Genomic DNA, 11,907 nt, shown 5'->3' on the forward strand with positions numbered 1-11,907 from the left:
AGATAATGTTTCCAAAATCTCCCAATATTTAACCTTTTAAATTACATCTTGTTACCTGCTGTATATTACACTCCACGCTCATGCCTGTGTGTTTAGTGTGAATGTCAGTTCAGTGATCATGTCTCAGTGATAGTGCCCACATACATAACAGAGCTGCTGTGAGGATGGGAACTCTTGTTAACAGTGCAGCGCGGCAGGCCGGTCCCTGACAGCAACCTGGAGAGCAGTCGAGTTATTTTCGGGGCCTATACTTCCGTCATTTTATATCTCACTGGATAAACACAGTGGAGGGTCTTTTTTTCGGGTACTCGTGTGCAAGACCGATCGTGTTTCAGCTGGATAATTAAATCAGTGCTTTGCTGGAGCTGGGGAACTTAGTTTTACCCCGAAGCCTGCCTGGATGTTGTCCCTCTGAAATAAGCAGACGTCAGACCTCGCCCGCCCGCCGCTGCTGCTGCTGTTAAAATTTTTATCGCAATCTAATCACAGCATTGTTTTCGGGATTACACTTCCGCTACGTGCACTATGTAGCCAAGTGACTGGCATGCTGGTGGCTAGCTGTTAGACGTTTATCGGCTTTTTTAGTTTTAAACACCGTGCCTTGGCGGAAAGGAGAGGATTTCGTTTTATTTAAGGTAGCATGACAGGATCCAGAGCCGTCGAGCTAGCTAGCTAGCATTAGCACAACGGTTAGCTAGCGTCTTGTTGCCGCAATGGGTGGACTGGGGCTTTAATGTTTGTCGCTCGACGAACATAAATGTGTGGCTAACTTGCATAATTTCCAGTAGACATCACATTTGTGTTCCACTGTGTTAAATACAGTCAGCGGTTACTAGCTAACATACGGGCTGTGGCAACACAGTGCCTTGCTAACGTGAAGCTAGCATGCTAACCACGTAGACACTATTATTAGACAATAATTAAAGTCAGCAAATATATTGTCGGTGTATCGAAACATTTTACCCAAACTGTCTTTCATAGTTGTCATAATACATACTTAGCAGTGAGCTATATGTACCTAGGATGTGAAAGTTAGCTGCTTGAGAAAAAGTTGATGAAGCCTAGCACATTCATTGTGTTACGAGCCAAAATGCACTTTGTCCTGTGTGCTTAAAATGTTGTTTGCGCTTCCCTCTGTTGGACCAGAAAGGGTTTAAATTACAACATTTAGCTAATGTAATCACCGATGAAAGAGAAAACGAATGTCCCCTCTTTATTATATTAGTCATTGTACATGCTTGTGCTTTCACTGCCCTGCATTGTAAATGTGATGTTTGAAAATGTCTCCTCCTGTTTGCAGGTCATTTGAGGATGAATGAGCAGGAGAGTGGGGTGGTCTCCTTTGATGAGTATGTGCGGCAGAAAGCCCGCACTGTACCTCAGCACAGGATGAAAGAGTTCCTGGAGTCTCTCGCCAAGGGCCCAGAGGTGCTGCAGGAGTTCAGCCAGCAGGGAGGGGCAGTGGCCACCACCACAGCCATGGTGTACCAGCAGCAAGGCACCAACTGCATCTACACAGACAGCACTGAGGTGGCCGGCTCTCTACTGGAGCTGGCTTGTCCGGTAAGCGCAAGTCCCTATTTATCCCTTATCCCCCGTCTTTTCCCTCTCTTTTTGTTTAGTGGTTGAATGATATTAATGGTGCTGTTACATGTCAGGCAATCTGCTGTACTTCATATACATGTTTTATGGCAGGTACAGGTGACCTCGTCAGACATTTCACCTCATATGTCTGTGCATCAAGAGTCAGAACAGCAGCTTCAAGTGCAGGTTAGTTTATACTCTGTGTAGACTGATTATCATCCAGTGCTGACACTCAGTATTTTCCGATTGTTGATGAAATAAACTAATTTAAAAAATGTGCTACTTTGGTTCTGATGCAACATCTTGTTACACAATGTCTCACCTTCAACAGCTAAGCATTGATGGTAAAGGCCAGCTAAGGAGTTGGAAATGTGAATATTGGTCCCAAATGTCAGTTTTCAGTCTCCTTGATTGTAATAACCGGTATTGGCCATATTGGTCGCCCCCTAGTTTATATGTCAATGTCAGGCATACTTTAAGTTTAACTTGCTCAAGAATCACTGTCAAAACTCTCTTCATTCATCAATGATTAGCTAGTTTGCTGGTTAGACATTGGATGCATTGAGGCATAAACCGTGTCATCTCATTTGAGTAGCCTTCTACTCTCGATTTCTTAGTGCGCATGATGTTTTCCATACAGACCTAACCACAGTGGTGGTGTTATTTGTGCTAGTTATTTTGGATTCCTATCCTAAGGTATGGTACGATCTTTTCTAAAATGCATTTAGGAAACATGTTAATACCAAAAAACCTAAATGTCTTCCTAACTTGACATCAGATAGGATTTCAGACCTAGGAAGTTTGTTTTGTGAGCCCCCTGTGTTGCATTGTATTTTCATTCTCTCCCTCTGTGCCAGGTTCAGATTGAGGAGCAACATGGCCAAGCAGTTGGGCAGGTTCTTCAGGTGGCCTCCCCCTCACAGCAGGACCTGCAGGGAATCTCAGCAGCCCAGCTTGTCCAGCAGGGAGAGCTCACAGAGGAGCAGCAGCAGCAGGTACAGAATTTATTTAACAGTTACACATATCGAGCACATCTATGTGACGTACTGTTGTTGATTTGTGACTGTCTGCTGTGTTCCACAGATACAGGCGCAGTTGGTTGCAGCTGTAGCCGGAGGTCAACAGATCCAGTTGTCAAGTGGCCAACAAATTCAGTTACAAGGAACGCAACATATTCAGCTGCCAGGGGGGCAGCAAATTCAACTCCAGGCTGGCCAACAGATTCAGTTACAAGGTGGCCAACAGATTCAGCTACAAGGGGGCCAACAGATTCAACAGATTCAACTACAGGGTGGCCAGCAGATTCAACTACAGGGTGGCCAGCAGATTCAACTACAGGGTGGCCAGCAGATTCAACTACAGGGTGGCCAGCAGATTCAACTACAGGGTGGCCAGCACATTCAACTACAGGGTGGCCAACAGATTCAGCTACAGGGTGGCCAGCAGATTCAACTACCAGGGGGCCAACAGATCCAGATTCAGACCATAGAGGCCATGTCTCCACAGCAACAGGACTCTCTCAGGGAGGCAGAGAGGAGGTCCGGCACTGTCTCAACTGTTCTCCAACCTGCCAAGAAGCGTAAGGTGGATGTCCCTTTGGCTGTGTCTTATGCCGTTCCACAGGGCCAGCAGGTGGCCACAGTTCTAGCCATCCCTCAAGGGCAGCAGCAAAGCTACGTGTCCCTACGACCAGATTTGCTCACTGTTGACAGCGCCCAACTGTACAGTACTACAGGAACAATCACAGGTCCCACAGGTGAGACTTGGACCATCCCTGTGTACTCCACTCCACAGCAGCAGGGCGTAACTCATATTGCCATACCACAGGAGACATACAGCACAGTGCAGGTTACCACAGCCAATGGTAAGGACAGACTGTCCCCCAGCTCCTCGTCAAGGTCTGGAGATGTGCAGTCGGCCTCTGGTGGGACACAGGAGGAAATAGTGCAGACGCTGTTTCCAGCGCAGTTCATGAACGGGAACATTCACATCCCTGTGGCAGTGCAGACTGTAGGAGGGAGTTACAACACCACACAGTCTGTACACATATGGGACCCAAATCAACAGCAGGGCCAAGGAGAAGAGGGACAAGAACAGCAGCTCCATCTGCAGGTTCGACTTCACTTTTCCTTCTGGACATACAGTAAAAATAGATCCGTATAATAAGTGCTGAACTTGTCTCATGCTTTGTACCGCTGGTGGAGCTTTTCGTTTTCCTTTATTAGAAAATCACATGAATGATTACTGCTTAATTATACTCTTATCTGGCTGCATTATTATCATTGAATTAATATGCATTTTATCCTCGCTTCCCTCTTTCTGAGAAAGCATAACTTTTTTTATTGTTCTCGTCTGCAGGGTCACATAGAGACAGAGGCTCATGCTGAACCTCCTGCAGAAATTCTGGTTCCTGTCTGTCTGAAGCCAGAGGAAGGCCTCGAGGTCTGGCGCCTTTGGGCGCAGCGAAAAAATGCTGAGATGAATAAGCAGGAAAAGACAAAGCTGGCACCAATAGGACGTAAGTCAACAAATAGATGTATGAACCAAAGTTAGTATGGTTGATAACAACTAAACTTAAAATTTAAACTTGGTGTGATTCCTGGTGTTAGCTGTTTATTTAGTAACATAGACTGACTCTTACTGTACTTCAGACGAAGAAATAAGCAAGTGATCTTCATAGCACTAAAATGATTTCTCTCATCTCTCTGTGGCTGTGTCCAGGTCGTCAGCCACTGCGTTTTCAAGAAGACTTGCTGTCCAGCGCCGTAGCTGAGCTGAACTTGGGTCTTGCCCTGATGACGCAGGAAGCCAGAGGATCGGAAGAGGAACAATTTGCATCCGATGTGCTATATTATGTTTTCTTGTGTATACAAAAGGTCAGTATCCCTATCCATTAACTGTGTACCACGCCAAACAGCTTTAAGCTTCTAAGTTACTGTAAGCATTAACATGTATGCTTCTTTTTGTAGTATCTCTGTGAAAATGGACGTGTGGATGATATTTTCTCGGATCCATATTACACACGTTTTTGTGGGTGTTTACACAAAATCCTGGAGGGTTGGAAACCCAGTGTCCATCCTTTAGGTAAGAAGTGATCGACATTCACAATTTAATTTAGTTTTGTAATTTAAAAAATGTAACACATCACGTGCTGTCATCTTAGGTTATGTCATTCCAAGTCATGTGACAGAGGAGATGCTGTGGGAGTGTAAACAGCTTGGTGCACATTCACCATCCACATTGCTCACAACTCTAATGTATTTCAACACTAAGTGAGTAACCACTTCTCAGGATGACCTGAATCTGTTCTCTTCAGTGACAACAGAAAAAAAAAAAAAAAAAAAAAAAAAAAAAAAAAAATATATAAATATATATATATATATATATATATATATATATATATATATATATATATATATATATATATATATATATATATATATATATATATATATATATATATATTATTTGAGATATATTTTAAATGTATTTTTTATCTCTTATCACAGGCATTTCCGCCTGACTACACCTGAACAGCATCTAAAAGTAGCTTTCACAAAGGTCCTGAGGCACACGAGGAAGAATCCCGCGAATGCCAAGGACAAAGCCACCAGTATACGCCTTCTTAAAGGACAAGGTGCACACGGCGGACAGAAAGGTGCTCAATGCATTTGGTCACACGACATGACTTTTGAAGTCATCAGATGGTTGCCCTGTTCACAATACATGGTCTCACAGTCTTGCACACTACATGACTGGTCAAACAGAAGATCACACACGAGACGTGACATGGGATTGACACCGTCCAAGCAGTCAGAGTTGTTTGTGCACTCATTAACAGTGATAAAACAAGGGATAACAAGAAAAGAATGTGTGTGAGAAAACATATTAGGATGCACAGATTATTGCACAGCAAGGATTGGTTATGCAATGATACTGTGCCTGCTTGTATTGTGGGTTAAGTAAGGACAACACGGTTATAAGCACTGAAAAGCTGTCGGCAAGCTCCTGGATCCCGTCTTTTAACTTTTCATCTTTGCCGATTGTTGTTCACGGGTGACCACATTGATTTGCCTCTGATCTTAACTGCGATTTCCAAAAACTTTCAGTAAGTAGGATGTCAGGACCAACATGTAATGTGAACTGGGCTATTATTCTCATGTGTCAGTTTTGCTGCGAATCAAAGCCTTTGTGTGACGCCTGTTTCAGGAACCGATGAAATGTTTGAAGAGCAGATCGAGGATCCTGATAATCCTCTTCGTTGCCCCATCAAACTTTATGACTTTTATCTCTTCAAATGGTGAGTTACACTGCATCACATAAATCCTAGGATATTTAATTCCATTATTCTGTTGAATTCAACTGTATTTGTGTTATTAAAACATATAGGATATAATTAATACAATGTTTGTTCAACCAAACAAACCTTCTGTTATCATTCCTTAGAGGGTCACTGTAATTGATCATAATAATTGTTGCAACCCTAATAAATCCTGTGTAATTGGATAATTCTTCTGACATAACTTATTTTTCCTTCTCCAGCCCTCAGAGCGTTAAGGGACGCAACGATGCATATTACATGACACCGGAGCCCGTCGTCGCACCCAACAGCCCGATGTGGTACTCCTCTCAGCCCCTCACAAGTCAGCAGGTGGAGCACATGCTGACACGCATCATCGTGGTCCGAGAGATTCAGGAGATCATCGGCGCAGGTCCAGACAACATGAGCTAAAGAGAGAGGACTGACTGGACCGATGGGAACTTGTTCTGTTGACTATGCAGTATCCATCCGGACTCTAAAAACCTCAATGACCATCTCAAATCAAATGAAACAACTTCTGAAACAATCATCATCGCACTCTGAGGAGTGTATCATTACAGCAAAGATTTTTTTTCCTCTTCTTACATATTCTGTTTTCATCTGATGTGGTGGGCTGTTCTTTCTCTTGACTACCTTTTGTAAGCCATTGCCTCTGTGACCTGAACTGTACTGTAGGGGAGGCCTTAGCCTCACCACTGCTGGACTGTGATTGACCTCCTGGACTGCAGCTCACCACAGGTGGTAGATATTCCTGTCAGTCTTATAAATATATGAGGATATTATACCCTTCACTACTTAACCTCAGACCTTTAACCACCTCTTACTTCTCTTCAGGCCAGAGAGTCCCATTATGATACGTCACATCTTTCTGGACAATTACAGGGACCACTTCCCACCGCGTTGTTTTGTATACTGATTGCATTTTGGATCATTTATCAATTTGTTCAAAGCTGAAGAACTTGTGCCTGTTTTTCAAAAACGACGTCATAATTTATGCTTGTGGATCAACGAGTGAGCCGAACCTCAGATATTCACAAGGTCAAGTGCTATATTGTAGTTGTTCAGGAGATTGGAAACATATTTCTCAGGTCAAAGCTAGTGATTGAAACACCCATCAAGGATATTTGCCAACGTATTCCTGTATGTATAGTAGGTTATTAAACAGGATCTGCAGATGGAAACGTCTTTGTTCAGCTAACACAATATTAATCCTTGTATCAAAAGTCATGTCAAACAGTTCAAAAATGGCAAGTATTTAACCTGTGTTGTCTGTGGAAATGTTGACATTTGAAATGAGGATTAGTTGTGGGCCTTCTTAAATTGATTTGTGTCACCAACAGCATCCATTAGCCTAGTGGTGCCTCCCTTGAAATGACATGTACATTTGATTTGAACCGCATTGAAAGAAATAGTTGTGATAAAGTTCTCCTTCTTTTGTTTATTACTAAAATGAGTTGTATAGCACTGTACAGTCATTTTCCGCACAGTCTTTTGTTTCATCATTATGGCAAAACCTCACAGCAAGTCAACTTTATATAACTTGATAGGTCATTTAACTTTAATCGTACACATTACGAACTAGCTGATCCTCAATCTTTTGGGCCGATGTCAATATTAGAGAGTAAAAACCTGCAATAACATATCAGCCGATGTACATGCATTTTTGCAATAATCCCTAATGTCGTCAAATACACACAAAGTAATGGAGTTAGGATATTTTACAGTTTAAAAAACTTTAATGTCCAAAATAACATCAGTGCAATAGTTATAAATTAGCATTATTTTCTGCAAAATGGAAATGCTCATTAGTGCGTATCGGGCAACTCATACTGGTATATCTGATATTCCAATATTGGCTGATAATATTTGATATATTGGTTGGATCTGCACTTTTCTCTCATGTAGCACTCCTTCACAATCTGAAGATAGTAACAAAAGCAAAAAAATCATTTTCAGTCCTTTTTATTAGGAGGAGTTAATTTCAGTCTGTTCAATGTTTGCGAGAAGTATTTTGGCAGGGGGCATGACACGCTGATGTCTGCCTGACTGCTTCCAGGCAGTGTGAGCTGTTGAGCGAGCAGATGAAGTGGAAGATATCGGATCTTGCTCTGTTCCAGTCCAAGTTTTCCCAGCACACGGTCCGGTAATTTCTGTGTGGCAGAATGAAGAAATTGGTGATTTTACTCATAAAACGAAGAAAGACTAAACTTAAGTGACGTACCCAAGTGCAAACAACCAAAACTATTTCCACTTCTGAGGTCTTGCTAAACTGAAGTAAGTTTTTTTTTTTCCTCATAAAGGCACTTTTTGGGATGTCTTTGCAGGAGGCTTGAGGGCCAGTAACACTGAGAGGTATATTACATACAATAAGACACGTAATTAAAGGGATATTCCGGCATAAATTTAATCCATGGTGTAACACACCGTGACACCGAGTAAGGACCCCCCCCAAAGAGATCAAGTTTTCCGACCCCTAGCTTATGTAGTTTTAGCTACCTCAGAGAAGACCACACAATAACAATACACTGCGGTCTTTGATTGCATTTCTATGCAGTAATAATCATACATTTTCATCCCTGAGCTGCGGAACACTACTGCACTCGGTAATCAACTTGTCAGGGCTTCCCCACAACAGGCAAGCTGCTGCAGGAGAGTGGTGAGCTATGCTGTCTTTTCAGTAAAAATCCGGCAAAGCTAGCAGATGTTTGATGCCTCGAACTATCTGCTGGGACCCTATTTGTACTGTTGCTGAAGTTTGGTGCTGGTCTGGTTATGCGTGGCTTTTTTAATGGCAGTTTCTTGTTGGCGGTATAGACTGCAGTGTATTGTTATCGTGCGGTCTTGTCTGAGGTTGCTAAAACTACATAAGCTGGTGGTTGGAAAACTTGATCTCTCGACAGGGGGTCTTACTCGGTGTCACGGTGTGTTAGACCATGGATTAAATTAACACCGGAATATCCCTTTAAATTGTTTGCCATGTGGGAGGGAGATGAAGTACAGTATGAGATGCCTGTTGGCTTAGGCAGTTAGGGTTAAGTAGTGTGACAGTTAACATTACATTTAAAAAAGACATTTGGAAAACAAGGATTCAAACCGACTGCCATTGAGTGGAGCTGTAACAGCATAAAATCACAAACTACAGCTAGTATCTGATGAATCCTGGTTTCAGTTGCACTACCTCAACTGTTGAATCACTGTCTTAATCTCTATTCGCAAGGGACTAGCATCACCTCAGGCCCTCTTGTTTTTTGTAGTAACTGGAGGACGTGTTATCTAAATCCCGTATATTATAACATATTTCTGTAAACACTAGTACTTGCAGCCACCCTTAAGGCCTGTGCTGCTATATTCCTCATGTACCTATATTTAATACTTTACCTGGGGGGCAAGTTTGCTCCAGTGGGAATATTTGTGGTCACCTATAAGGGGGCAACCGAGAGCAAATGCCATGTGAACCCTCATTTGGTGCTTCACGCCTGTGGACATGCAGAGAGCAGACAAGTAAAAAAAAAAAAACAAACATGTCCAGTTTTCTTAAAATCAAACTTAACAGAGTGATTTCTGAGTCATTTCCTGTGACAGGTTTCAAAAAGAGGACAGTCTCACCAGTAAAGGGCTGGAGCTCCACGAGACTGCAACCACTGCTGCTGTCCAGGACTCTGTAGTTGGTCACTGCAGGGTGGGCCTGCCGATGGGCGCGCACCTTGGTCACACCGTCGCCTGCATCATTCATTTTGAAAATAGGAGATAGCGCCATCTGGAATTTTTAAAACAAGAAAAGTTATGAGGTTGGAAAAACTATGAATAGTCTCATAAAACCTAAATTAACAACTAAATACTACCCTTAAAACCACAGAAGAAGTGTCACCTTGTAGTGTGGCTGTGAGCCTGTGACCTCTCGCTCTATGATGGGAATGTCAATCACTCCTTCAGATGGCACAGGTACACCAACTGTGATGACCCTGAGGAGGAAAATGTAATACATGGATATTACTTGGAGCATGTAACGTGACGATAAGGATGCACAAACTTCTTTTTAACCACATTGTCTACCGTCCTTGTGCCACGTCTTACCAGTACTTTCTCTGAACTTGGTTATTTCTGTGAAGGTTGAGTATGTGCTCCACTACTTCTTCCCTCCTGGCTAGCAGGAGAGCTCCCGCCGCTTCCTTTTCCAGTCCCAGACAGGGCAGCAGCTCAGAATATGACTTCATCTTCATCCCATACATCATTTTAGAGAGAACAGGAAGCACCGAGGAGACGGACGTGACCCCCGAGTCATCTGAGAGACAGCAAAAGCAAATGTATTCAGGTGCAGGTAATCCAGCACAACCTGACATTTCTGACTGTATCCAAAACTGTTCTTGCTGTAGTGCTGCAGCCTGTTGGAATACCACAATATACGTAGTGACTGTCATTTGACTAGAGCCCTGCTAATAGATCAGCAAACTAATTTCATTGGGCAATATTCGTAAATCATCTTCACACACATTATGCACTGTAAAAAGAAAGTAAGGTCTGCCATTTAAAAATGTCAATCACAATTCTCCACAGTCAGAGGTACAACCAAGAGTCTGAAAGACAAAGATGTTCAATTTTCACTAAACCAATTAACGCTGACACAACTCAGTTCATTAGCAACTATTTTAATTGTTGTTTATGAACTTCAATTCATCCTTGAAGTTAATAAATCAAATGTGTGGATTTTCTGCTGTACTCTTCTGAACAGTTGTTTCTTTTGGTATTGAAAATGTATATTTTCAAGATACTGAATTGAAGTTAGACATTTCAGTATCGCGACAACATAAGTTTGATATCTGTGCTGTAGACTGTTGGTTGGACAAATGACACAAGACTTTTGGGTCTCGGAGCTTGTGATGGGCTTTTTCTTAAACCTTTCATTGATCGATTTCATTTTTAAAAAAATAAAAATAGATCACCGTATAAGTCAATAACAAAAGCTATCCTCAGATGTGGTCCTAAACCAAGAAATAAGGAGATCCTTCACATTGATGAAGCTGGAGCCAGAGCGTGGTATTTTACTTGAATAATGGAAAAAAATGAACGAATATATTAATCGAAATCCTTTGTGTGAATCAACTGATTGATTAATCATCTAATCAAACATTAGGCCTATTTATTTATACTAACATTATTGCAGACATCCTTCTCGGTTTTACTGTAACACGTAACTGAATCAGAGTGTATCTGTACTGCTGACTGTCTTCAGTCAGCCTGTCCTATTGGTTTACCTCGGACAGGAACACCATAGGGCTTATTAATGACCACCACATCTTTATCCTGGTACAGCACGCTTCGGTGGAGGTGTTTGGCCAGCACGTTAGGGTGGACCTTCTGCAGCTGCAGACTGAACCGCTTCAGCTCCGTCACCCTCTTCTGCTGAGCGGACACAGGAGGCTCTGTCGCCGCCGGCTTCACCCTCTCCTGCTGAATCTTCCGGGCCAGATCGATGGCTCTCGCCCGGGGTTTCTCTCCCGTGTGGGTGCCCGGAGCTTGTTTGGGTGCGGTGGACTGGCTCCTGCTGAGGGACGGTGCTGTCCCCGGAGCCCGCCGGCAGTTTGTCCGCTGTGTGACCCGAGAGAAGACGGCGTTCAGGCCGGAGCTCCAGTCACTGTACACTAGTCTTCTACAGCTGTTCATCGTGGTGTATCAGGTCGTTCATACTAATTCGGATATATAAACACAAACGGTAGAAGACGCATGGTCGCCATTAAACTACTTCCGGGCCGCACCTTTCAGAGTAAAATGTACGAGTGTTATTTTCCACGCAGCAATTAAAGCGTCAAAATAAAATCATGGAAATAATATTTAAGATTTAATGCTGGTTTTGATGAAACATACACGCCTTTTGTCAAATAAGTGCCATTTTCGGTGCGTTTGTGTCTTATCAGACATGACAATGGCCATGCAAACACATAAGACTTTTGTCAAACCGCTCCAAAAATTACGCTTTCACAAACAATGAGGCAGATAAACTAAAT

General features: G+C 42.7%; 2 protein-coding genes across 4 annotated transcripts; one reads left to right on the top strand and one right to left on the bottom strand.

Annotated features, from left to right (window-relative positions):
* The first annotated feature begins 145 nt into the window (after window positions 1-145).
* Window positions 146-7,381, top strand: LOC119020803 (glutamine-rich protein 1-like). 3 transcript variants are annotated; one of them, XM_037100476.1, is made up of 12 exons: window positions 146-635; window positions 1,301-1,563; window positions 1,702-1,770; window positions 2,442-2,579; window positions 2,668-3,696; window positions 3,943-4,102; window positions 4,306-4,460; window positions 4,554-4,668; window positions 4,748-4,856; window positions 5,094-5,242; window positions 5,794-5,884; window positions 6,127-7,381. In XM_037100476.1, the coding sequence occupies exons 2-12, from the start codon at window positions 1,312-1,314 to the stop codon at window positions 6,314-6,316; spliced, it is 2,457 nt and encodes an 818-aa protein (XP_036956371.1). In that variant the 5' UTR covers window positions 146-635; window positions 1,301-1,311; the 3' UTR covers window positions 6,317-7,381. The 3 variants fall into 3 exon arrangements, with proteins under 3 accessions (XP_036956371.1, XP_036956369.1, XP_036956370.1); XM_037100474.1 differs by having other exon boundaries at window positions 147-635; window positions 1,696-1,770; XM_037100475.1 differs by lacking the exon at window positions 146-635 and adding an exon at window positions 736-759 and having other exon boundaries at window positions 1,696-1,770.
* A 470-nt stretch (window positions 7,382-7,851) lies between these two features.
* LOC119020824 (mitochondrial RNA pseudouridine synthase rpusd4-like) lies at window positions 7,852-11,713 on the bottom strand. Its single transcript, XM_037100514.1, has 6 exons — window positions 11,158-11,713; window positions 9,980-10,187; window positions 9,774-9,867; window positions 9,512-9,662; window positions 9,284-9,381; window positions 7,852-8,055 (listed from the first exon to the last, which is right to left on the bottom strand). Exons 1-6 carry the CDS (start codon window positions 11,564-11,566, stop codon window positions 7,858-7,860), a joined length of 1,158 nt encoding a protein of 385 aa, XP_036956409.1. The 5' UTR covers window positions 11,567-11,713; the 3' UTR covers window positions 7,852-7,857.
* Between the last annotated feature and the right edge of the window lie 194 nt (window positions 11,714-11,907).

This window comes from Acanthopagrus latus, chromosome 6, assembly GCF_904848185.1.
Source record: "Acanthopagrus latus isolate v.2019 chromosome 6, fAcaLat1.1, whole genome shotgun sequence".
Taxonomy (NCBI): Eukaryota; Metazoa; Chordata; class Actinopteri; order Spariformes; family Sparidae; genus Acanthopagrus; species Acanthopagrus latus.

What these genes read in the sequence shown, in the direction of transcription:
- LOC119020803 (XM_037100474.1), top strand. Translation starts at nt 1,312, where the DNA reads ATGAATGAGCAGGAGAGTGGGGTGGTCTCCTTTGATGAGTATGTGCGG. An exon ending in AACAGCAGCTCCATCTGCAG is followed by an intron (nt 3,697 to 3,942) that starts GTTCGACTTCAC and finishes TCTCGTCTGCAG; the next exon opens with GGTCACATAGAGACAGAGGC. An exon ending in TGCACACGGCGGACAGAAAG is followed by an intron (nt 5,243 to 5,793) that starts GTGCTCAATGCA and finishes CGCCTGTTTCAG; the next exon opens with GAACCGATGAAATGTTTGAA.
- LOC119020824 (XM_037100514.1), bottom strand. Translation starts at nt 11,566, where the DNA reads ATGAACAGCTGTAGAAGACTAGTGTACAGTGACTGGAGCTCCGGCCTG. An exon ending in CAAGTTCAGAGAAAGTACTG is followed by an intron (nt 9,868 to 9,979) that starts GTAAGACGTGGC and finishes TTTCCTCCTCAG; the next exon opens with GGTCATCACAGTTGGTGTAC. An exon ending in GCTCACAGCCACACTACAAG is followed by an intron (nt 9,663 to 9,773) that starts GTGACACTTCTT and finishes TAAAAATTCCAG; the next exon opens with ATGGCGCTATCTCCTATTTT.